Genomic DNA, 25,580 nt, shown 5'->3' with positions numbered 1-25,580 from the left:
AAACCCATCTGCTCTGAAGGAATAAAGTGAGAGAAATCCAAAGTATCTCACAATGACTTGTTCAAGTGCGACCCCTTCCTACAAGAGAGCACTGAAGACTCCTTCACTTTAGTTGAAGTACTTACAAACAGAGACAAACATGAGCCAGGGTGCAGGGCAGTATTGCAAAGAGGACGATGGGGTTATTAACAGAGGTGCTTGGATAAGTGGCAAAAAAACAGGTTGCATTCAATGTGTGACTAGGCAGAAGAGCATCAGTTGTCCATACTAGTATCTCACATCTGCCACCCAGCGAGCAAAGAGTAAGTGCGTGCAAGTGCTGGAAAGCAGGTCTGAGGAGCTGTAGGAAAGTGCTGGAGCCATTGCCAGCTTCACATTGTACTGCTCGGGCCTCAGCTGAACTTTTGCAGGGAAGCAGACATGCCATAGCATCTGCTAAAAGAACGGTGTATGTTAGACAATGTTTTTATTTAGAAAAGCAAACATGGCTTAAGGTGCAAATAGCTAAGAATCGGGAATGAGCTCTCAGATTAGGCACTGCCATAGACTATAAATCACTGGGATTGTTTCAGTTAGACAGCTTTGCTGCAGGAGCTTTTCCATTGCTTGCTAAATAGGGAAAGACTGATTGCTCATCCTCAAGGTTTCATTTGCTTCAGGTTGTTGATACACATATGCTGTCAGGTCATTTAAGTATATGTGTGATAATTTGGGGCAACACCTGGTATCAATACAGGCTGGGGGACGGAGGGATTGAGAGCAGCCCTGCGGAGAAGGACTTGGGGGTACTGGTAGATGAAAGACTGGACATGAACAGCAATGTGTGCTTGCAGCCCAGAAGGCCAATTGTATCTGCAGCTGCACCGAAAGGAGCGTGGCCAGCAGATTGAGGGAGGTGATTCTGCCCCACTGCTCTGCTCTGGTGAGACCCCACTTGGAGTTCTGTGTCCAGCTCTGGGACCCTCAGCACAGGAAAGACATGGACCTGTTGGAGAGGGGCCAGAGGAGGCCACAGAAATGATCAGAGGGCTGGAACAGCTCTGCTGGGAGGACAGGCTGAGAGAGTTGGGGTTGTTCAGCCTGGAGATGAGAAGGCTCTGGAGAGACCTTATTTCAGCCTTTCAGTACTTAAAGGAACCTGTAAGAAAGATGGGGACAGACTTTTTAGCAGGGCCTGTTGCAACAGGACAAGGGTTAATGGCTTTAAAGTAAAAGAGTGGAGATTCAGACTAGACATAAAGAAAATATTTTTACGCTGAAGGTGGTAAAACACTGGCCCAGGTTGCCCGGAGAGGTGGTAGATGCCCCATCCCTGGAGACATTCCAGGCCAGGCTGGATGGGGCTCCATGCAACCTGATCTAGTTGAAGGTGTCCCTGCTCATTGCAGGGGGTAGGACTAGATGAGTGTTGAAGGTCCCTTCCAACCCAAACTATTATGTGATTCTGTGACTGTATCAGAATATAAGATGCCTGGAGACTGAAGAGAGTTCATCTTGTGTTTTCTGCTTGGTGGGCTCCAGCCCTTCACACAGATGTAGCCAAAAGTGCAGGTTCAGAGAGACACCAGGCTGTGGTCGAGAGACCCTGCCTCTTTGCCTTCAGCAATTAGTACTTTATTCTAAGAGCCGGAGTCCAGCTCTGGGGCAGATCACGGGATGTATCTAGTCTTAGCTACTCATTTAGCCCCTTTCTCAAATCAGAAGGAGAGGAGCGCTCCCAGGCTCAGATCACAGACCCCAGGATGGGACGACTTGTTCTTTGCTGGTGGTTGGCTTCAAAGGCAACCCTTGTGAGTACCTCATCACGCTAGATCACGCTTATGATGACAAAATTAGATCTACTTGGTCCTATTTTGAAGTAAACCACTCCTGAGCTGACAAAGGCTCTTGGCACTCCGGCACGGCAGTGTGGGATTGCTGGTGAGCAGCGCCCTCTTCCCTCCTTTGCTCACAGGCCAGCGGTGGTGGACAAGAAAGGAGACCTGGCTACGCTTAACGAGGTGGGCTACCAGCTCCGCATCTGACAGAGCCATTCGCATCTGACAGAGCCATTCGAAGGACAAAGGGCTTCCCTGGTGCTTCCCGCTGCACTTTACCTGCACTCCGCTGGAAGGAAGAAGGAATGGGACTATTTATTAACCTATGGACTCTTTAATAAATGTTTTACCTAGAAAATACGAGGGGGGAGTTCTTTTAGTGGAAGTATTTATTTTCTGTCAATTTGTAGAAAAGGCATCAGTGAAGAGAACCTAAAATTATGTTTATCAGACTAGAAGATTTTTTTCTTCCCTCTATCATGTAGCAGGTGACTCCAGTGGTGTGAATTTCTTCAAATATAACTTCCCTGTACAAGTATTAATTGAATTTGTGCTGGGTAGTAGCATTGGGATAACAAAGAAATCATATTCTTATGTGTTAAGATGTGCTGGGGTGCGGTGCAGTGCAGTTAGAAAAAAAAAATTCAGCATTAATATTTAATTCAGCAATAAAAACAAGCAGTGCAGAAGTGGCGTGAGTTTTTAAAGTATCATCATTACCTCACTAAACTTAATAGATATGCAAAACTGTCAGTATATTTGTTTTGTGACTGATTTGTACTGTTTCCCAGCATTTCTGGTAGTATTAAAATGGCACTGAATGTTTTACTGCCACACCTGTATTATTAATCTTGTGCATGTTGCTGAAAGATGATAAGTAATAGTAATATGCAAGTGTATTCTTAAACACTGACAATTTATTAGGCAAGATACGAGGCTTTTTTAAAATGATAATTGATGAATGATGAATTTTTAAACTTTCATAATTTTTTTATACTTTATTGAAAGCTTTTAGTCTTTCTGGACTACACTGCTGAAGCACAAAATGTAGAGATTGCTGTTTTGTAGAGACAAGTGTTCACCTGTTAGTCAGTTTGTTTCTCATATATGTTCCTGGAATAATGGAAGAAATGTCAGACTTGATAACCCGAGTCTATATGCTTTACTTTCAATGTTAGTGTGTGGCTTGGCTTCGAGGGCTGAGCAGTCTCAGTGATGCCTTGACATCTTATATTAAGATCAGACATTGCAGGCTGAAGTTAAGTTAACCTTCTGCCATGCTGCTGTAGGGAGTTTTTCCTATACGGGTTGTAGTAACAACTGCTTAGTCAGACCTAAAAAGGAAGCTCTTACTGGAACAACTTCAGCAATAAATTAAATTGTATGTCTGAAATAGCTGAAAATCAAGCTTGTTTGCTTCCTCCCTACTCAGTCCTTCTGTTCTAGGACTTAGCTAAGGACCTGTGATGGACAGCAGCATTCTCAAGTGACATGGTATGATTTTCATTGGGGTCCGCCCTTTGCATTAGTGAAGCTCTCTGGAAGCATTCAAGTGCTGCATTCCTGAAAATATTTCATTAGGTGCCTAAATAGAAACTGGATTATTGTATAAGTCCAGCCTCTACCCTTTGTGCTGTGGTTACAGATGACACTGCCATGGGCCTTGTATATCTCCCTTCCTGGGCATGCACTTTTTTTGGGATTTTGCTGAAGACAGAACATTGTTAGTGACAATAATGCTTGCTCAAACAGAATGACTTAAGTTCCTGGAACAATTACTTCAGCCAGCAATTGAATGAATACAGGAGGAGATGATTGATTCTATACAGACCTGATTGCTCAGAAAAAGTCAATGAATCTCACCTACCTGGGACAGGAAGACAAGGGTGAGACTCAGCAACCTTAGACAAGCAATGAAGGACTTTCTGCTAAATAGATTTCAGAAGGCCCAAAAAGGCGGCTTTTCAACTGTATAGAAGATTACCATATCAATTACAGGGAAGCATTTCCTATCTCTCTTCCTGTAAATTTTTCCATTCCTGTGTTCACAATAGGAATTCTTTTCAATGAGAGGGAAATACTCTTTTTTTTTTTGGTAGAAATACTTGTGTAATTTGACACCAGCCACCATGTTTGTTTTGAGCTTTGCGCTGCTCTGTGTCCTGTAACTTAAACATTTTCTTTTCATATATTCCTTAGATTTCTCATGGGTAAAATAATGTGAAAAAACTACTTTGATCAGCTGTATCTTATAGCACAAGGTTATCTGATGCATTGCAAGTTTTTTTTCTATGAAACCATGGTTTACTTCAGCTCAAGTAAGGGTGGTTGGTATACAGTTTTTTACTGTTGTCCAGCACAATTTGAGTTATTTTCTCTTAACCTCTAACTTTATACTGAAACTTTTCAATGCTGTAGAGGTGTTTGGAAAATTGCTTTTGGTTCTTGTTTTGAAGTTCTGCTGAAATATTATCTTGAAACTTATGATGGCATTTGTCTCAAGTGTGGTTCTAGTGACTGTTCTTCTAACTTACTGCAAAGTGGTCAAATAGTGTAGAAAACATGCATGACTTTTTTTTAAAATCACTTGTATGTTTATGCACAGCATGAAACTTCAATAAAATATCATGATAGTCTTTTTTTTTAATGACTTAGAGTTGGGGTTTGTTTGGTCCTGTCCAGGTTTCTATTCCAGAAAAGATCAAAGTTGTTTCTAGAATCAAGACACAGGACAAATGGGATTAAACTAAAGCAGGTTTTTTAAATGGTTGTTAAATACCTACCTCATTTATTATTCTACAGAGAAATAACTGAACATACAGCCCTACAGCTAACGATTAATGGGTTACACAAAGACTGAAACAAGTCTCTAAACCCTGAAACCACACTGTCATGAAACAATGAACACCCCTGAACAGGCAGCACCGACAACTGCATCATGTCAAGCAGCTTCTGTGTTTTTCTTTCAGTAGTAACTCAGGACCTGTCATTTCAATGTAGAACCTGACATTTTTAACAACTAAATGGAAAGTAAAAACTTCCCCCAGTTGTTCAGTACATATGAAACTTCAAGATGTCAACTGATTTTTTCTTCCTATAGTAGATCAATTAGATTTCCTGTAAGTTTTCATGCTCATTAGATTTGGTTTTATTACATATACTTTTTTTAAAAATTCCAGTGAACGCTACCTATATTTAAGCTTTTAGAAGTTAAAGTAGTAACTTCTTAGAACAAATATTTGCATTACTGCAAAGCACTGTTCTTCTGGAAGTCCACTCTTGCAGCCTCTGCAGTGACTACATACACTTTAGGTAACTGAGGAAATTCCTTTGCAGAAGTATTTAGATAGAAGTGTCTACAGAGCAACTTCATAGTAAAACATTACTTTTAGCTCATTATAAAATGTGATATGCACACAAACGTACTGCTTTTTACTTGAAGAAGCACACAGTTCTCAGAGAATAATCAGTTTTACTGTGTTTTACAATAAAAACCATTTACAGCATCTCTGTGAAAAATATTGCCCTTTTGAGACTGGCACAGATGTCTTCCATTATCAAAGAGGAAGCTAATGTAAAAACTTTTCTTTTTGCCTTTAAGATGTCATAAAGTAACTTAAACACTTGAAAAAAAAAAAAGATCTCTTTAAAAAGTCTACTTTACACAACACTAACAAATTAGCATGCAGGCAAACCTGTTTAAACCGGACCAGCAGTGCCTGAATGAACCTTTTAAAAAAAATAATAATTACATGAAAAGAGAAGGTGAAGGTAACTGTACGTACACAAAAAGTCCTTTGGCTATTAACGTTCAATAAGCCTGAACTCTGCCAGCAATGGCAGGTGGTCAGAAGAGTTATTTTCATTGGGAAGACCATTAACAGTCCAAATGTCTTTCTCTGTTAGAAGTGCCAGCCTACCAAGAAGTTTCAGACCTCCATGAAAAGAATCCTCTGCTCCTGGTTAAAAAAGGAAGGGTGGAAACGTTCATTAGCGTGGGCTGATGCAGAAAGAATATAACAGTATGGCAGAAATAATCTGAAGTCATTACTGCTCCATGCAAAATTACCAATAAAATGGTTCAGAAATCCATGTTTACTATCACACTCCCACAGTAGGACACAAACACTAGCGCTCAAAGTACTCAGACACTATCCCTCCATTTTTCAGATAAATTGAGGTAGAAAGGCAAAGAGATTTATTTGTTCATTCTCCCCTGAAAAAGCCTCACACAACCCAGCCTTATGCTTGAACACAACAGCATTGCTAAACAGAGCTGATGCTTGTGCAATTAAGGATCTGTTGAGAGTTACTGGTTCACATAACATTTGATTCCACATGCTCAAGCACACAGCTCTCCTCCAGCAGGCGGGTCATAAAGGAGCTCTTGCTCATAAGGATGAAAGCCTTTTGGCATTTCCCTTTCTAACTGTTCAGCATAAGAAAGGGATCTTCTTCCATTATTTCCTGCTATTTCTATAATTGCCTGAAAAAAACCCAAACCCCCCTGCTCCAAAAATCTCCCCTTAAGAAACACCACATTGCTCAGATGACTCACAGCTGCACTATTATTACACTTCAGTATTATACTATACTTAAAATATTTGTGTCCTCATTGATAAAAAAGGCCAGTTTGTTCTTCAGCATAGCACCTGTGTGTCAACGGAGCAGCAGGTGGTTGTTACAGAGAGCTTGGCCTGCATGCGGTGACCAGAGTCAGCTCAGAGCCCTCTGGAACCAGCAAAACGGAGTCCGGCAGGACTCGGGTAGATACTGGACCCTGCTTTCACAGTGAATCCTGAATCCAACCCAAATACTTGGCTAAGCACAACAGAGAATAAAGTGTATGAACTGCCCAAAAAAAGACCCCTTTAACTAGAAAAAAAATGGTCAGTCAGCCTAGGCCACATTTAATACTCGCTTGCTCAGGCTTTGACAACTCTTAATACAGTGGCTCAGGCCATCAGAAAAGTGAAAGGCCAGGCTATTAGTTTCTAAGAGCTAATGAATAAAAATCACACCAGTTTAAACTACTTGGAGAATTCAAGTTTGATCCCATCCTGTATTCTGATGTGGAATGAAGAATCTATTTGAAAAACAAGTGCAGAAAGAAAGAATTGCTATAGCTCTCCTGCGGAAGTGATGGTGCAAAAATATATAAGCAGGTGAATTAGGATTAAATTTTGTAGAGGGATGCACCCTGAAATCACTAGCACTCTGTTAAATCACACGGTGTTCACAAGTCACTTAGTTACTTCTCACATCCTAGTTTTTCAGTTGAATTTTCTATTTCTGTATTTGGGAAGCTTTGGTATTTGTTATTTTACACTAAGACAGAATTTACTGGGCATGTCACGACAAATGACACTTGTGCATTGACTCAATTTTAACAATCTATTCTGAAGGTATGAGAGCTGAAGGTGGTATTTTCATTTCACACACCAAAAGCAATGTTGATTTGTAAAAATCATTTGCAATCTACAGTGATAGCAGGAGCAGAATGCAGGTTTCCTTGCTCCAGGTTCTGCAGAGCCATTTATCTGATAGTACGGCGTGGTGCAATGGTCTTTCATGGTGGGATAAACCACAGAACTTGTGATGACATGGAAAGTGGTAAAAGCAGCAATGCAGGGAGCGACAGCCCTATGTTACCCATCGAGAAATTCACCCGCAGAGCTACCGTGTCTTTCTTGCACCATCTGGCGAGTTTTGGCTGCAACTGCAATCACGAGAGTGACAACTGAGCATGTGCACATGACAGAAGAAAGGCCACAGAGGTCACTTACTTGACAGACATCACATCAAGACCATCTGAAAAGCCAGCTATCTAAGAAACAGTTCATTTATCAGTTTTAATGCACATCATAAATTTCCATTCACCATTCTGTTTAGATGACTAGAAATACTGCTTTGTTGCAGGTCTGGCCACTAAGGTCCTGCATGAGCTACTGACAGCAGGATTTATTTCTCAGCTGCTACTTACACTGCTGCTCTTCTGCAGCCCCAGCTCCTGTCTCCATGCTGAGATGGAACCACAGGAACGCTCAGTTGGGTGACAGCTTTGCCCTGTGTGGCACTACAAGTCCAGCTGTGGCAAGGTGACAAGGCAGCCACGCTTCCCAGGGAACAGCTGGCACTCCAAGCACTACCACAAACCACCAAGGTACTTCATATGGATTACATTAGCACTATGTTTCCCTTTGGACAGCATCCCAATGTTCCCATTTAGCTTTTGTGAAAAATAATTAACAGTTGGTTTCTTTACCTGGTTGGGCAGCAGTATCATCGTTTGCTGCGGAATAGAAAATATAATCCACAGTGACAGCACTTCGGGAGTGACAAGTCGTTACTTCTGGTATCCCAGTTTCAGGAACATAATGAGAATAGACTGAAGACAATTTGAAATGGTGCTGCAATTTTGAAGACAACCTAAACAGGAATCAAAGAAAATAATTTAATTTTCTTGTCTTTCCTAGAAAGAATAAGCAATAAAAAGATTAGGTCCTGGTAATAAACAAAATTATCTGGATATGCAAACTAGTGTTTCTCTCATGCAACCAATCCTATCACCTTTTGTGTTAGTGGCCTAAACCTCTGAAGGCAAAACACACGCAGCTTTTTCAAGTAAAAGACAGATATGTAAGAGCCTATCAAAACTGGCTTTACTGACATTTCAAATATACATAACTTTCAGCTCCATCTACACTTGTAAGATTCCACCTGTGTCCTCATTCAGCAACCTCTCCCTGACACATGGGTAGAAGTGTCCATGAGAGCAGCTTATTGGAAAGCAACAAACTATGAACTCACCTAACCAGGCCCTTCAGCATATAGAGAAATTAAGATTTTAAGGTTTAATTTTTTTTCTCTGCCCTAGACTAAAGCTATCAAGTGTTTTCAAGTTAGACTATGCCTGTTCTTCCCTCTCCTCAGGCTCCCATTCTGTCTTTCCCTATCATGTGTCAGTCTGCTCCTCTTCAAGTTCAGCCCATCTTGTCTCACCTGGTTTTTTTCAATCTTGAAAGCAAACTGCAAAACACCTTTCAGCAGAACCCCTCTCGCTCTCTCCCAGCCATTTGCTCCGATCAGGTCTGTAAATCAACCCTCAACTCTACCTGCCTCACCCTGCACAGCTGCATTTTAAACCTGAGCTGCAATACGTTCTGGTTAAAAATCAATTTAAAAAAAGAAAATCAGCATGTCATCTGCCTGATTTAGACTAGACTGAGAAACGTGCCAGCTTGTACAACACGGAAGGGTAGTATTTTCTTCTCTTGTTGCATGACATTCTTTTTAAGATGACGCAAACCACGCTGCAAACAGCGTTCAACATGTCGTGCACTATGGATTTACACCATAGAATAAGGCTTCCTGTCCTGTTATCTACTTATTTTCTCAGAAATACCAATATTTAGCTTTTTGATGACCAAGAATCACCAAGTATTTTAATATAAGTATCTGCAGTGATACCAAGATCTCATTTCTGATAAGAAATGGCTGACTTGGAGCCTGATATCGCACATACACAGTCATGGCAATTTCCTTCTATGATTTCCTTCATATGCCTTTACCAATTTGGAAAAAGCAAATATACTGTTCATTTCAAGAAGCAGTTACATTTTCCTTCTTGGCAGTCTAGTGGTGGCTTCCTCCTTCAGTTTAACAAGGAAACATTTTGATCCAAGTAAGAGGATCCAGGATACTCCAAGTTTCTGGGACTCACGGAACCTAAATTCTGCCACAAAACTCTTGACGCGGAGGATTTTAGGATCCTTCCAGTTCCTTTCCTTCCTTTACCCTAATTTCACATTGTATTAAAGGATGTTATTATTATCCATAAACCTGTATCTCAAAAACAGAAGAGAGAAGTACCAACACTTAAGCAGCTGGACAATGCTGGGTTTTTTGTTTATTTTTTTCCCTCTCTTAAAAACATGGTCTCTGCAACTGGGCTGAAGTTCACAGCTTTCCTACGATGTCACTACACAGCAAAATGTCCTGTTTATGTCAAGAAGTGACAAAAGATGTCATAATCATTCTTATAATGAGCAGACAGAAAAACCACCTAAACAGCACAGACAACTCTGCTCTGCCTTCTGAAATAACATCTGGCAGATTGCTGCCAGAACACACTCTCCTTCATTATTTCCCGTTCTAGTATTTTGCTGCCAGATCAGCCTTTTCACATTTAAATGAAGATGATTTTTTGTCAGACGGGCAGACTGGGTTGGGTGAGCATCGTGTATCCACATCTGGAATCAGATACAAGTTTGGTCTAAAACCAAAACAAGCCCCCAAAACTAGGAACTGGTCAAAGATCTCCATTTTCTTCCCCCAACACATACTTTTCAGGTGCTATTACAATATTCTGAGCATTGTCTGGTTTTGCTGCTTCCAATTTTTCTCCTGCAAAATAGAAAAACATTTACGTTTAAAAATAGGATGTAGATGAGACCAATATTGAAGAGCTACAGAAAAAAATATCTCCAAGTACACTTATTTGTTGCAGTAGGCAAGATACAATTCACAAAGCTGGATTAAATATTTCTGTTCCATTAGTAAGATCCCCTTCAAAGACTCCTTCAAATTACGCCCCATTCATTTAAAATCATCTTAAAACAATTTTTAAAAAGAAAGAAAAAAAAAGAAAGAAAAAACATTGGAGGAAAGATGTAATAATACTGAGCAAGGAATCTCTTGCTTTTCTCACTTGTTCCATGAAGTGTTTGCATTATAACACATAAACACTGAAGCAGAATGTAGGTTCATGCCACATACATGCACTGCATTCCTCCCTCTCTCTTTTCCCAGTCACAGCACAACTGGCTTTCATGATGCCAACACAGCAGTTTAAATATTACACGGGAGCTCCTGAATGGCAATTTCTAACTATGATCTCCTAAAGATTCAAATTTGCAAATGCATATGTGAACAAATAGCTCTACACTCTAACAAGCCCAACAACGAAGTTTTGCAAGCTTAAGACTCACTGATTTTCCCCCACTAGAATAGATAATCTGTTTTGTAGTGCTACCCAAACGATATTTTCAAAGCACAACAAAATCTATCAGTCTAGAAACTGACCTGCCTTTTCTTCTTTTTGTTGCTGTTTTATTTCATATACACAGTTTTGCGAAATACCTAATTTTTTGGGCCAAATTGGAATAGGTAAGATTCTTTGTCCCCTTGGAAACTGTTCTTGTCCAGACACCTAAGAGAGAAAACAGGAGCTTTTTTGAGACAGAAATCTCATTTCAAAAAAAAAAAACAGAAAGAAATGAGAAGACATTTTTCGTAAAGTTTTAAGCAAAAACAAAGCAACAAACAAACCCCAAACAAACCCAAACCCAGCCCTCTGTAAGAAATAATTTATAATGGCTTATCAAATCTGTGAAAATAATAAAACTCCTTATGTACATGCCCTTTGTTAACTCTTATCAAGTTTTTTACAGCTACCCCATTTTTCAAGACAGTTCTCGTGACACTAAGCTGAGACTACCCAGAACACTTTTAACACAACAGGACTGAGCATACAGAGCTCCCTTGCAGACACTTGGTTTATCTTCATGATGCTTATTCTTCTGAGAGCAAGTCAAAGTGGGGCTTGAAACAACCACCCACTGGCAAACACCAGTGAGGCTATTTTCTCTTGTTTTCTCACTGTATACACTCCAGTTACTTTCTAATAAATAGCATTTGACACATCCAACAGCTAAACAGAAGTACTTACAACAAAAAAACATCTAACCTGGAACAGTTTAGGTTGGGCATCTAATTGCATTTTTGCTTTTACACTTGCTCCAGCCACTGTAATTCAAAGTTGATCTAAAATACGGGTCATCCTTCCATAAAGTGCATAGCAGGTATTTGACTAAGTGGTTATTTTATACTATTTAAAGACTGGGACACTTAAACACAGTAATACACTCATCCTGTGGATAACTTTCAAGAACAATTAATGTTTGCAAGTTTTTAATTTTGGTAAGCTAGAAGCACATACAATATTCAGTAATGGACAGCTATTAGAAATACTCAATCTTACTTTAGTAACTCCCACTTTGCAGACTGCATAAAGGGCACTAAGATGGATACTGCGCTGGAAATAATCACAAGCCCAGCTATGGTGTATTAGTACCACTCAAATATTTCTCTTTAACCAACATTAAGTTGTTTGCTTTCTTCTTGAGAGAGAGAAGTGAAAAGTATAACCTACCTTCCCTATAGCAAGTCCTTCATAATTTAACTTTCCTTCCTTTATAAATCTGTACAACGGAGAACCAGGAACGGAATTGAAGTCGCCGCAGAGGATAACTGGACAGAAGGTCCCATCCTTCTGAGGGGCAACACTAGCAATCTCTGCCAGGAGGATTGCAAGCTGGGTCAGTTTGATGTCCCCTCGCCTTGGGTTATACAGCAGGTGTGTATTGGCTATACAGATTGCAGCATTAGTTTTACAGTGAAATTTAGGCCGCAAAAGCAATACCAATCCAACGTTGTCCCTGTCCAAGAGCGGAATATCACGGCGAAAAAATTCCACAGGTTTTGATGAGATCAGGCTAAATTTGGAAGTTTTGAAGCAAGTAGCACAGCCATCCGGTTTTCTCCCTGTCCTCATTTTATACTCACAGTGATACCCTACAAGAAAGGCAATTAAAAACATGAAATACCGTTGTGTAATAGAGACTATCTTGATAAAAATTAGAAAAGCCTCGTACTACTTTCCTCACATGGCAGTCAACACCCAGTCTGAAGTGCCAAAGACTATGTAAAGTTCACATAGAAAAGTGAACCCAAAAGGCTGCCTGTTCTGTCTAGCTTCAGTTTAGATACCACAGGAAACCTGGTCTAGTAGCTTTTGTGATGTGTGAGCATCTATGTAGTTTACTACATCAGGCATGTTCTTATCTCTTCACATGGAAAAAAAACCCAAACCAAAACAGTGAAAAACCCTCACAAGTCACATAGAAGTGGACTTGCATATTGAAGTTTTTTCTGGATGTTACCATAACGGTTTAGGAATAATACCAGTGAAGCATTCCAGTCAAAATCAGTAATCACTGTCTAAAATGATTCATAGAACAAAGTTCTCAAACATATCTACACAATTATGTAATTATACAGTTAGCAGCAAGGGGCAAGCTTTCAACAAGGAAACTGAGACACTGATCAAATGACAATATTTGAGCTCAAATACGTCCACCTGAAAACAGCCATTTGCCAAGTTCTTCATTTTATGTACACAGGTGAAATGCAGATTTTAATGATGCCTTACCTACGTAAGAAAGAAAACTAATGAACCTGAAACAGTGTCCTGGTTTTTTGCCATTTTAAAATGCTACACTGCCCAGCCTGTGCCATATAAATAAATGAAGTATAGTGAGTCGATCTCCAAGCTCACACCAATGCTGGGACAGATTCCTTCTCCTTTTTCCCAGCTCCAGCCGCTTGTTGTGGCACTTACTGTTAACTCAGTAAGCCAACAGAAAACTAATCCAGGAAAATAAAATTATTTAAACCAGCATGAAGTCACACCCCGAGGGCATATTCTTACCATAAATTCACACGTGAGAGGGATAAGCCAGTGCTATTTAGGCTGACTGACAGCACTAGTATAGAAACTTATTAATACAAACTGACCAAGGGTAAAATTTAGTGCTGATATTTAGAAGGTTTCAAGCCAGAGAAAAATATACCCTAGAAAAGCTCTCCAACAGAATATTGGCAGAAAACACTAACATAGTTTCAAGAGAGAACTTGATGAATTTAAAAGAGGAGGGCACACAACACTGTTGCCTGTGACTGTAGGACACTTGATTCTATAATATAAGGGTTTTTTGAGGAAAATAGTACTGGGGCAGGGGACAAGACAAGGTCATAAGAGTTTCATCATACCCAGGGATTCTAAACTTGACTTGATCTCTGTTCTGTAGTGGTCTTCTTGCACTTCTTGTAAACAGAGTACCTACAGCAAAAGTTTACAAAAAGATATTAGTAAGTGTATCAAAATATTGCCTTATCATATATACCTATACAGACTGGCCAACAGAGATATTAAAAAAAAAAAGAATAGAGGCTTTTTGCCTCCCATGAAAGGTTTCACTCTCCTATAGAAATATTCCTTAAGATTGTGAAGAGCTCCTCAATTCCTCCCACTCTTTCTTATACATTTTCCTAAGTGACATTAAATGTAATCAAACTGGGACCTGCTAATAGCTCACTAATAACATACTAAGATTATACTAAGACTGAAGCACATGAGGTTCCATCTGAATATGAGGAGAAACTTCTTTATTCTGAGGGCACCAGAGCACTGGAACAGGCTGCCCAGGATGTTATGGAGTCTCCTTCTCTGGAGACATTCAAAGCCCACCTGGACACATTTCTGTGCGATCTGCTCTGGGTGAACCTGCTATAGCAGGTGGGCTGGACAAGATGATCTCCAGAGCTCCCTTCCAACCCCAATCATTCTGTGATTCCGTGTAATACATTCTCAGCAGCTTAGAAAAGGGCTAAACTACAGCATGGACAAGAAGTTTCCACATTATGACAACCTGAACCAAAGATTAGCTTTAAAATACTCCATTAAGAGAGTTCTGAGCATCTTGGAGCCTTCTCCATGCACAGTCCAGTAACACACAGATTTAGAACCACCCTAGGACTCTGGCACAAGGATGAGTTCTTGAAGGGTGATTGGTTAGTGCTGCCTGCTGAACTGCAGCAGACTTCACCTACCCAGCTGTCACTACCTCATTCAAGGTCTCCAAGGAGAATCGGGTCACAAGCAATATTCTGAAGTCTCTGCTTCACTTTAAGGTTACAGTTCAAAACAGTTAAAAGTCTACGTCCTGTAGCAATAATTTCCTCTGCACAAAGGGCACCTGCATCTGTCAGGGTCTGTGAGCAGCTGCTTGTCATGACTCAATGAACCACAAGGCATCACCTCCCTGACCCAGGGATGCCTTGTGTGGCTCTGCAGACCTTCACAAGTACTCTGAACCGCCCTGCTCTTTGTAGAGGGGCTGGCTCTGGCTCCAGCCCTTCCACCCTGGAGAACTGCCTGTTACCACTAACAGTGCCAGGCACATCCTCACCAAAGTCCTTCTGCCCAATGCTCCTTCAGAAATCCCACTAACGTATCTAATTACACAGCTAAGTATGTACAAGTATGTATAAATTCGTTAGAATGAAAGGAAGAGCTTAAAGGGGATTTCAGTCTCCAGCTTCCTGCCTATATACCACCATGACTGCATTTTTCAAATGGTACCAGGCCATTTCTCTATGGCTTCTCTAATACAATTACTTTTCTTGCCAATACTTTTTTTCTGACATGAACGGGTTGGATTCCATCACCAAACTTTTATTGGCCTGAACAGTGACCGAAGCAAGAAGTTTACTGACTTGACTTCCTGATTAACAATAAGTGGTAAGTGTCCTTACAACCAAACAAAAACCCCACAATCAACCAAGAACAGGTAAGGCACTTTTTTCAGACCCTAATCTAAGCAGAAGTTTAGAGTTATTCCTCAGCAGAGAAGAACAGCAAGACTGTTCACGAGTCAAATGGTGCAGAGTACCAATGCAGAGAGAAATGAACACCCAGGAGGAATACTTTGGATCAGAGTTTCACATAGATACTACTAACAGCTGCATCTTTCTCTCAACCTCAGACATTAATCTCAACAGAGATCCACACTGCAGCATCATCACCCAAGTCTTCATACAATCAAAAAATATTTGCGTTCGCCTTCCAAACAAATTAGAAGTTCTCCATCACCTGGTCTAACAAATGGCTCAAAAGGATTAGCAGCCAAATTTTAGAAAATAACTTTTGATCCAGTGAATGTACAGACACTTGGTGTTACCACTACCTAAACAAACGTCAAGTTAAAGTCACACACCCTAAAGTTAGAAAATGCCAGTCCTGGAGGTTGCCTTAATTTGACCCTCCTATGTGCATGCATACTATTTTTCTTCCACAAAAACTTGGTGTACAGAATTAAGTATTTGCGAATGAGGAGCAACTACTCAGTATTGCACATCCTTTGCACTAAATAACTTATACCACAATTAAAGAGAGAGCCTCCAGCTCTGCAGCTTCCTAAACTGTAGAGCTGAGATTATCCTGGAGAAAGGTGCCCTGTTGTCCTACTCTAAGCATCTCTCATTAGCTACTGCTACAAACATGATGCTAGACTAGGTGGACCTTTACCTCACGCAAGTATAACTGTTTTATGTTCAATTCTTTATTTACAGCATTCTACTCAAATGTGATCTAGGTACAGACTAAGAAAGATTTATATGAAGAAAGAAGGTTTTAGAATTATAAAAAAATTGCAGTGTATCAGCAGAATATCAGTCATGTCAAAAAGACCATTTCAGGAAGGTATGTACAAAAGAAGGCAACTATGAGCAATATATACCATAGAGTTTGCCTTTACTGTAAGTTTAGGTTGCACAGAATACACTACTGCATAAGCATAAATCAAAACTACTGCTAAGCATGACATAACTAAAAGCTCAGTTTGATTCACTAGACAGCCCACCTATAAAAAACAAAGAACAGCAAGAATTTTCTACTCCAGTTTATCAGTTCTTCAGAAATATCCACACACTCATTTTCTACTCACATCTGCATCCAGCTGTTTGATTTCTTGTAGAATGTTGGGAAATCTGTATGTCCAGATTAATAACCGTTGCCTGCAGTGTTTGTACAGGTGGGGGTTATCTTCTAACAAATTCTGTGAGAGGATATTGTAGGACATGACTGTAAAATCAAATTTTGCCTCACTTTCTGTATTGCTTTGGTCAGTTTCCTTTTTTTCTAAGATTTTCATTGTTCTACTGTGCTGACAGAAATGTTCCCAGTGTCTTTTGACCGTTCCTGTTAAAAGCACATGAAGCAGAAAAAGTTATGTAGTACACCATATTACTTCTTACTGCTCTCAAAAATCATACTACTGACAACTATTTGTCTTTCAAATTGCTTATGCAATGCTAAAATTTACTTGACTAGCAGTGATTTAGATCCTCTGTTTAAGACAAATTTTACATGAGCATCAGTAAAAAACAAAACACACCCCCAAAACACAGCACAAAACCATTACATGCCCTGAATTTCAAACTGCTTTTAAGTTAGGAAACTGGCAAGTTCCAAGAAGATTGCTGCAGTCAGATGACACAACCCCGCTCCCTGTAGAAGGGCTGTCAAACCAGTAAACCAAATCCAGTCTGTTGACATAGTCTCATGCTACCTTCTGCCACTACCTCAGTGGAGATGAGGTATGTCAGTATGGGACACACCCTTTAGAGCAGCATATGGGCACTTTGCTGATCTCTCTATCCATGATTAGCAACAGGGTAGGAATGGAGGGTCACCTCCAGCCCGCATACAGTCTGACAAACTCAGCCATAAGCTGTAACAGGGTCCATTACAGGGGCCCCAAAACAGATAACGAACCTGATTTACCTCTGTGAGGTTGAGAAACTAAAAAATCAACAAGTCTCATAACTACCAATAACTTACTACTTTGCCTTTCTGCCATGGCTACGACATTTCTAAGCCTTGCGGATATTTCTGTCCAAAAATCCCTTTGGGATGCTGATGGCATCTGTCGCCTTTTTCAGTTGTAATACAATTTCCAGTTTATTTTGTTAAGGAAGGATTTATGCACAAGGGCCTTAATTTTGACTCTGTCCCTCTATTTCTTTCACAGTAGACAAAACTGTTTATATCCACAATAGTCAGTAAAACATTTGTACGCTACATAGAAGATTATATCTGTAATAAGCTGAAGCACACACTTCTGAGTTTCCTAAAAGCCTGTTACTGAGTTGGGTAGTCATCTTTGCACTTCTTACTATATTTATCTGGGTAAGTGCATCTTCCGTTTGCTCTGCCAGTCATGGTCTGACACAAAACTTGCTAACATGCCAATGGGAGAATACAGTTGTAAAAACAGAAACGCACCATCACGCTAGAAGCAAACATCATTAAAATTCAGTCCATTAATTCACAGTTATGTAGGTCTGAGATAACTGCCTTGGAAAGAAGCCAATTCACGTCCAGCGGGGCTTATGAGCTCAGGTACAGTACACAGAATGAAGCTGTACAATGGCCAGCACAGCTCAGCCCTATAGCAAGTTCACTAAATCTTTTTGCTTTAAGAGTGTCCAAGTTAACAGTCCTGATCTGTTGACAGACACCTGAGAGGGAGTTGTCTGAACCAAGCTCAGGACACCCCAGCTGGGCAACTCTCTCACAGAACTGACTGTGTTCTACCACCAAGTGCAGTGAATCTAGTTCTGGCAGACTTACAGCACAAAATACAACTTTACAGACCAAACAGCATTACAAAACTGCAACTTTCTTAAGACAGATGTTTTCTTGAGAGAGATAGCAAGAAAAATAGTAACTCAAAAGGTGCAGGTAATATTGCTTATAACTTGTTGCATGTGTTTAGCATTACAAATAAACAAAAATGAGCTAAGAGCATCTCTTACCTTTCTTGCTGGTATGTTTTTCTTCATCCTGTGCTACAGAAAGACACAATGCTTCCTTCTCATTAGAGACTCTTGTTTCTTCTTCAGGAGTTGAAGTATCACATTGGCTACCGAGTCTTCTCTTCTTTGTCGATGGTTCCTCTCCCTCAGATTTCATACTGGGGTAAGGCAGGTGAAAGCAAGAACTTTGCGTGAAGTTCTCAAGTTGCCAGTTAGAGTTCTGAAATTGTCTCCAAGGTCCAAAAAATGGAGGGAGTCTCCAGTTTGCTGAGAAGTCAACTGGAACAGGAAGTGGAAAAGAAGCCCAGGGAGAGTGTCCTGCCCATCTCAAACAGCTGGAAATGGGGCTGTTCAAACCGAGTACCTGAGAACCATTCCAGTGGGCAATCCAGTCTCTGCCCAGCCTCTGCACGTGACGGGGCAGCATGGAGTGTCTACCAAAGAAAGCACACGTTTCATTACTCACACACAACTACACCTGCCTGTAGATGCAAATCATCCTGGGCATGGCTTACATGAGATTTTTTTTCTCTACAAGCTAACACACACAAGATATTAAAATCTTTTTAGATACAAGATATTTAAACTCTTCTCTAAATGATAAGCAAAGTGAGGCTTATAAAGTGAACTTTTACCTTTTTTCGCCCTTCAGATTTACAAGAGCCATTTCATTTCCAAATTCCACCTCTCTGACAAACTATTTACAATTTATTTTCTGCCTTGTTGAATTCAACTTCAGATCTTTCAAGTGGCCAGTGGAATGACCTTTACAAAAGGTCACTTTTGCATGCCACATTAACTTTATGATAAGCCTATATGAAAGGAATCAGAAAATCACTTTCCTTCAAGCAGTCAGAAATTTGTTTTAAAAAAGCCACTGACTAGGCTCAAACCACAATGCCAACAAGACAGGGAAACAGAGGTACTAACTCTCATGGCACGTCTGATACCAGCTTATAGATTGAGTTTGTATTCTTATTTATTTTGTAGGTAGGAAAACCACAGCTTAATGATTAAAGCCATGAAAATAAGGTGGTTTTTTCTTACTTTTTTTCTTTTCTCAGAAAAAAAGAACAACTATGTGTCAACAAAAATGCAGGAAGGAAGGCTAAGTGACATTAATCTGCCTCAGCTTCCTCATTGCTTAAATAAGAAGGTGTATTTTGATCTTACAAACAAAACATATGAAAACCTGGTACTATCTCGTTTTGAACTAAAGTGGCAACCTCCTAGCTGCCATTCAGCCTAGCGAACAAGCCTGAAGACAACTTTCAGCAGACCCAGCTTGTCCTGAAACAGCGCTTTCCACCCCAACGCACCAGAAGCAGCTCGACAGACACAGAAGCAAAACACCCCCCGGGGCACCACGGCGCTAAGACGGAGCTGCGAGGGAGAGGCACGTTTCCTTTGCCAAGGCCTCCTGGAACACCTGTGTTAAGGAAAAGCGCTGAGAAAGACTCCCTGCCTAAAACCCCAGCCCCGCTAAACGCCACAGTACACCCGACACAGGAAAGCCCCACGCCCGCCCTGTATTTTGGTTACCGCGACCCTGTGCTGCCTAATGGCGGGTACTTAAAACAAGAGGCTGTCGGTCACCCCCAGATCCGTCGCGCCCAGGGGTTCTGCTCCCGCGGTACCGGCCAGGCCGCTCCCCGGCCCCCCAACCCGGCTGGGACTCGGGGCTGCCCATAAGCGGCAGTTCCAGCGCCGCCGGGGCCGCACCAGCCGCGAGGAGCCCCGCACAGGCCGCCTCGGCCTCCGGGACGCGGAGGGGAGGAAGGCCGGCTGCTGCCCCACAGCCCCACGCGGCCCCGCGCACGACAGCGCCCAGGCGGCTGCCGGGCCCCGCCGAGGCCCAGTGCCTCCCGACACCCGCTCACCTCTCGGCGGGCCCGGGTCCGGCCCAGGGGGGCCCCGCTACCGGCTCCGCGCAGCCCCGGCGCCCCCGGAGGGGGTCATCCCAGGGCAGCGCCAGCTCCGCCCGCCGCCGCGCTGCCGACCGCCGCTCACCCCGCACGGGCGGTGGCTGCACCGCCCCCCACACCCGCCCGCTCCTGGGACTTGTAGTCTAATGGCAGCGCCGCGCCCTGCGGCCATATTTGTTCCGGGAGGCCGGCGCCGAGGCCAGGCCGCCATCTTGGGGCAGGGCGGCCTGTCAGAGTGTCCGGGCCCCCGGGGAGCCCTCCCGGAGCAGCACCAGTGAAAGCTGGTGGTGGGCTGCTTGATTGCAGACTTTTGATTGTTTCCAATGGACCTAACACCCTGCTAATGCAATAGTTTCCATATGCCGCCTTCTCCCTGATATTACCGTGTGTCCTCGTAGGGTCAAGTGTCTAAAGGAAGAGCTGCCCCCTGTTTCCAGGTGCCACTTCAGGGTGGCAGCATCATGTTTACTGTTTACAGAAAAAACAAAACCCACTCACCTGAGATAGTATTTTAACATTCTCCGGCTAAAACACCCCTGAAGATGCTCTGTGAAGCGACTGTTGCCTCTGTGCAGGCTGAGACCCAGCCTGAGGGACGAGTGGGACACTTGTCTGCCACACAGATGGATCCACCGCTGCTTACCACCCGCACCACCAGTCTTCCCTGTCTCTGTCGACGCTGCTTGAATAAGCGGTTAAAAGGCTTTCCTGAGGTCTTCTGAGGACAAAGTGCTGGCTCTGTTTACTGTAAGGAAACATAGTACAAAGCATATGAAATATGATACTGCTCAATAGTGCAGATGCTGTGCAGGAACCGTAATCAAGTAAAATACTGTTTCTCTGCATTCCTTTTACTTGTGTCATAAAAGTGACTTTAAATAACAATAATTTTAAAGCTTTCCCAGGAGTAGCAGGGAAGACTGGAACTGGAATAATGTAGTTAAGAGTGTGCTGGTTACGCAATGTGTCAAATCCACTTCAGGTTTTCCATTTAGACACAAGTTAGTTACTGGCAGAAGGCAAAAATACCCATCCGTTTTCTATTAGTTTCTTCACAATGTGATAAGAGAGCAAAGCTACTAGCTCCACAATAAGTGGGTAGTAAAAGATGTCCCAACTATATTTTCAAGACCTATGTTATTTTGGTAATTTGTTCTTTTCTATATTTTTCAAGTTTTCTTATGTATTGGACATATTTCTAAGATACAAGACAGTAAGCCATAGCTATAGCAACAACTGCTGTTATTTTTAGGAACAGAAGGAATCTTCCCATGGAATACATTTATTTTCTGTAATTCGACCTGCATAAGACACCCAAGTTACTCTGTGACTTCAAAGTAGCAATCTCAGTAGTGATGCTGGAAAAAAGCAAGGGGTGAAGTTTTGTTGCTGTGTTTTTTTTTTTTTTTTTTTTAAATGAGCCTTAATGAAAAGGAAGATATTTTGATAAGCATAAAAGTTAGTTGTGTAACAGACAAAATAGAAGATAAGAAAAAGATTAGCCTATTAATATGGTGCAAATTTTTTCTCATCTCAATGTTACTATTATTTCTTGCCTTGACCTAGGTAAGTCTTACTAAGCCAGTAATGCTTAATTGCAGATTGTTTACTCTCCTCCAATTATTATTTTGTGTATCTAGGTTGGCCAGACCCTGCTGAGAGATATTCTTCAAAATAGGTATCTCCAAATTCTGGTTTGTAACTAGAAGCCAAATTATTTTATGCATCATTTGAGCTTTCAAAACTCCCTAGTGAATGGAGGCTACTGACTCACTGAGGGATGTTTTGATTGATTATACTGCACATAAGAACAGCCATGGTGGTTCAGAGCTCAGTTTCCTGCTTTCTAAAAGTGGTGGTTAGCAGCAGATGCCTGGAGCTGTGCAGGGGCTGGGCAAACTTCAAATGAACACACTCTCTGCCTCTAGCTGTTTTCAGCTCCGTAGATTTCCTAAGCCTGATGTGTTTGTCTCTTTCGTTACTCCTGGTGTTTCTTTCCCCCAATTACTTGAATTTGTGAACTTTCTGAATTAGCAATAACCTTTGACAGGAGTCCTGCAGGTCTAGCACTCATTATGAGGAGAACTATTTTATTAATTTTATGACCTCATTCATACCAGCCTCACTGGCCTCTGGTTCTTGTGTTGAGAGACTGAACAGTCCACCCCCATCCACCTTCTCCATGCCACTCCTGATTTCATGGACCACTGTCATGCCCCCTCATGTTGTTCCTTCTTCCATACTGAAAAATCTCAGACTATTCCATTGTTTTGCATGAAGAAGCTATTCCATGTATCTAATCATTTTTATTGTCCTTCTTAGTTCATCCATGGAGTTATACTGTTGTGATACACTCTCCTCTACTTTGTTCTCTACTCCTACTGCTGCTTCTCCCTTCCTCCTCCCACCAAATTTCTAACTTTTGAGTTAGACAGCATTCCAAGATAGAATTTTTTTCTCAGAAGATGCATCAGTTGGCTATTGAAATTTAAATGAGATCTACTATATAATCTATCAGGGATTAGTCAATGATGGCTTCAGTTCCATTGATTCTGTTAATAACATTAAAACCTCAAAACTGCTACATCTTACAAGATGTTACAAGCAAATGCTGCTTCATAAGCAAATTTGTACCAGAACTGGTTGTCTAATCATGTTACTACCCTAGAGGGTTATATAAGCTGCATGATGCATTAAATAATTAGCAAACCATGCTAGGAAATGTTTACTTGAGCAAGTGGATTTTCAATCAGCTGTTTGTTTTTCTGATGTGACACCACTACACCTGAGTAGCTGCAAGCTTCCTACAGCTAAAATTAGAGAAGATGAGAATAAAAAACTATTCTTGAGATCATTCCATTCAACCCCTTCGTTTCAGAACTAAACAAAACTCAGATTACGTTCCGTCAGTTGTACATTAAAATTATTCCAAACAGAAGTTCTCGTCTTTGAAAGTTTGTTTCATTGAAACTTCAACTGTATTATCATTGAAACAAGAAAATAGTTACTATCTAATGGAGTCTGACGTGTATCTTTTAACTCTGGGACTTAAAAACTTGCTTTGGGAGAATGATAATCAAGATAAAGCTACCTCTGAGATGCTCCTTCCGATAGTTAATTCCATGAAATGAGATGTACCAACACCTTGTCAAAAGATGTAAAAGACACATTCTTCCTCTCTCAGAAGATAAGAGAGTGGCAAGTGAGCTTCTAAGAATCAATGTCCTCTACCCCATTCCTTAAGAAAATTTTTCCCATGCAAAATAGACCAGACCTTTCAAGCAATTCTTAGAGATAAGAAGGGTGAAGAATCTTTCTAGTGACTTGATAGCTGGGAATGTCAAAATAATTTGAAAGAAAATTTTAAAATTTAAAAAAAAAAAAGAGGCGGGATGCTGTAAAACTCACATTTGGACTGTTTCTGCCCTATGACACGTTAAGAAGAGTTGTAGTCTCTCATGGACAGTTACCTTTCTCTGGGACAGCAGCTGTATCTGGGTGTTAGAACATATCTGTGTGAAATCCCTCTGACCCGACTTTACTGAGCTCTCCAGGACTGTCAAATCAAGGTTTTGTTGTTGTTGTTTGTTTTGTTTTTTTTATTGTCAGACCAGCCCTGGGAAGGGAACAGCTGGTCCTCTCATGCCTGTTTTCCTCACTCCTCATGTTAACAGAACCTGCTTGCCTCTGGTTGCCATTATAATGAGATATTAATTGATTGAGGGCAGTGTCCAAATTAAAAGTAACAGTAATCTTATAATCACTGGGAATATGGACAAGGAGAAGCCCTGGCAGTACTTCTAAACAGTGTCACACTGAGAGTGCTCAGAAAGACCAAATGCTGAGCTTGTGCTTCTAGATCTGTAGAAATGAATCTGATCTGGAACTCAGAAAATGAGTGTGATTATAGAAGAAGAGCTTTCATTTACATAGCAATAACTGGGAATGTTGTAAAGATTTGTGATCCAGTTCAGCCGTCCTCAAAGGAGACACTTGGTTTCCATGAGCTTGAGGACAAGAGTCTTTCATCTTTTAAAAGGAAATGGATTTTCTTTATGTTAAAGACCTCCATGAGATCAGAGATATTAATAATCTGATAAAGGAAACTGATATTTTAACATCTGCTATTAGATGAGTGAAAATGCAGTGATAAAAGAAAACAAACAGTTACTATAATCAGAAGTGTGCTCTCTGTTTGTATAGAGCTACGTTGGTATAGATCCCACTGTGGCCAAGTAATTGAAGGTACCTGTAGTCCTACGAATCCATGAAAGAAGAACGTCTTGTGGCACAAAGTTCTGCTCCTTTGAACTGAAGCCATGGACCTCACAACTTGGAGAGTTTCCTTGCACCATGGTGTTTCACAGAGCTGTGCACACATGAAAGCCCATCTGCAGGGAGAAGTCCAGCTTAAAGAAGCTGGAGAAGACACAAAACATAAAACATTGCGATTAGGTAACTATCAAACTTGCCTTTCTCTTGACATACCTCTTCAAAACCCGTGAGTCATTTCTGCGTTACAGGCCTTTAGGTTTGGGGCAGCACATCTTCAAGCAGCCCACGGTAATGCGGTAAAGCGGTGTGGCAGCTCTGTCAGGGGAAGGGCTGATGGCACCTGCAGCTGCTATGGGGTGCCTGTCCGTGACAGGGGCTCGGGGGTCACTGCGGGTGTAAACCCCTCACAGCCCGGCCCCAGCAGGCTGCCTTGCGCAGGACGGGGCTGCCGCAGGGCTGCGCCTGCACCATTTGACCGAGACACCTCTGCCTCATCCACGCCGCGAAGGTTTCCAGGCTCCGGCAGCGGCGGCCACATCCAAGCAGCCTGCGACGAACTGGGTCAAACGCAGTAGCTGGAAGCGGCGTGGAGGAGGAAGCAGAGGACCCGGCTGCGGCTCCCGGGCAGCGCTCGGAACCACCGCAGCCCCCGCCGCCAGACACAGGCACAGCACCCCACGGCAGCCCCTCACAGCCGCGGTCGGGCGGGGCTCCCTGGGGCGGGGCGGGCCCAGCCCGGCCAGGCCCCCGGCACCGCCCGGGCGGGGCGTTCCCGGGCGCCGCTTCCGCCTCGCCTGGGGCCCGACGCGGCGGCGGCGTTGCGGTGGGGGCAGCATGCTGAGCCCGCGGGAGCGCGGCGGGGATCTGGCCCGCTTCTACACCGTGACGGAGCCGCGGCGGCATCCGCGCGGGCACACGGTCTACAAGGTCACGGCGCGGGTGAGTGAGCGCCCGGCCGGGCCCCGGCCGCCTCCGCCTCCTCCTCCTCCTTGCCGGCTCCCCGGCCACCGCCCTGCCCCTCGTCTCCCCAGGTCCCCGATCCGGCCCGGCCCGCCTGTTGTTT

At 42.2% G+C, this 25,580-nt stretch overlaps 3 protein-coding genes across 9 annotated transcripts in view; 2 read left to right on the top strand and 1 right to left on the bottom strand.

Annotated features, from left to right (window-relative positions):
• The window catches only part of VASH2 (vasohibin 2), a 38,116-nt gene extending 33,652 nt beyond the window's left edge, over nucleotides 1–4,464 (top strand). Inside the window, exon 7 of the mRNA XM_065835580.2 lies at nucleotides 1,955–4,464. Within this exon, the coding sequence (XP_065691652.1) occupies nucleotides 1,955–2,024 (70 nt within the window). The 3' untranslated portion in view covers nucleotides 2,025–4,464. The remainder of the gene's footprint in view (nucleotides 1–1,954) is intronic.
• An 805-nt stretch (nucleotides 4,465–5,269) lies between these two features.
• Nucleotides 5,270–25,209, bottom strand: ANGEL2 (angel homolog 2). Of its 5 annotated transcripts, none has more exons than XM_065835575.2 (11): nucleotides 24,492–25,209; nucleotides 20,741–20,987; nucleotides 19,637–19,746; nucleotides 18,318–18,751; nucleotides 16,445–16,698; nucleotides 13,710–13,779; nucleotides 12,031–12,452; nucleotides 10,902–11,028; nucleotides 10,163–10,223; nucleotides 8,083–8,246; nucleotides 5,270–5,776 (listed from the first exon to the last, which is right to left on the bottom strand). In XM_065835575.2, exons 4-11 carry the CDS (start codon nucleotides 18,742–18,744, stop codon nucleotides 5,622–5,624), a joined length of 1,680 nt encoding a protein of 559 aa, XP_065691647.1. In that variant the 5' UTR covers nucleotides 18,745–18,751; nucleotides 19,637–19,746; nucleotides 20,741–20,987; nucleotides 24,492–25,209; the 3' UTR covers nucleotides 5,270–5,621. The 5 variants fall into 5 exon arrangements, with proteins under 5 accessions (XP_065691647.1, XP_065691645.1, XP_065691648.1 ...); XM_065835573.2 differs by lacking the exon at nucleotides 19,637–19,746 and having other exon boundaries at nucleotides 24,492–24,661; nucleotides 24,731–25,209; XM_065835576.2 differs by lacking the exons at nucleotides 20,741–20,987; nucleotides 24,492–25,209 and adding an exon at nucleotides 20,198–20,337.
• An 83-nt stretch (nucleotides 25,210–25,292) lies between these two features.
• The window catches only part of RPS6KC1 (ribosomal protein S6 kinase C1), an 88,538-nt gene continuing 88,250 nt past the window's right edge, over nucleotides 25,293–25,580 (top strand). For 2 of the 3 annotated variants that reach the window (XM_065834567.2, XM_065834566.2), the window contains exon 1: nucleotides 25,293–25,456. In XM_065834567.2, coding sequence (XP_065690639.1) covers nucleotides 25,352–25,456 — 105 coding nt within the window. In that variant the 5' untranslated portion in view covers nucleotides 25,293–25,351. The remainder of the gene's footprint in view (nucleotides 25,457–25,580) is intronic. The other variant, XM_065834568.2, reaches the window with a different exon arrangement.

Source organism: Patagioenas fasciata, chromosome 3 (assembly GCF_037038585.1).
Source record: "Patagioenas fasciata isolate bPatFas1 chromosome 3, bPatFas1.hap1, whole genome shotgun sequence".
Lineage (NCBI taxonomy): Eukaryota > Metazoa > Chordata > Aves > Columbiformes > Columbidae > Patagioenas > Patagioenas fasciata.
The sequence above is the reverse complement of the archived record's forward strand: the minus strand, read 5'-3'. Positions and strand labels throughout refer to the sequence as shown.

What these genes read in the sequence shown, in the direction of transcription:
- ANGEL2 (XM_065835573.2), bottom strand. Translation starts at nt 20,760, where the DNA reads ATGTTAAAATACTATCTCAG. An exon ending in AAAACATACCAGCAAGAAAG is followed by an intron (nt 16,699 to 18,317) that starts GTAAGAGATGCT and finishes TGCTTTTAACAG; the next exon opens with GAACGGTCAAAAGACACTGG. An exon ending in ATTGTAATAGCACCTGAAAA is followed by an intron (nt 8,247 to 10,162) that starts GTATGTGTTGGG and finishes ATTCCTGTTTAG; the next exon opens with GTTGTCTTCAAAATTGCAGC.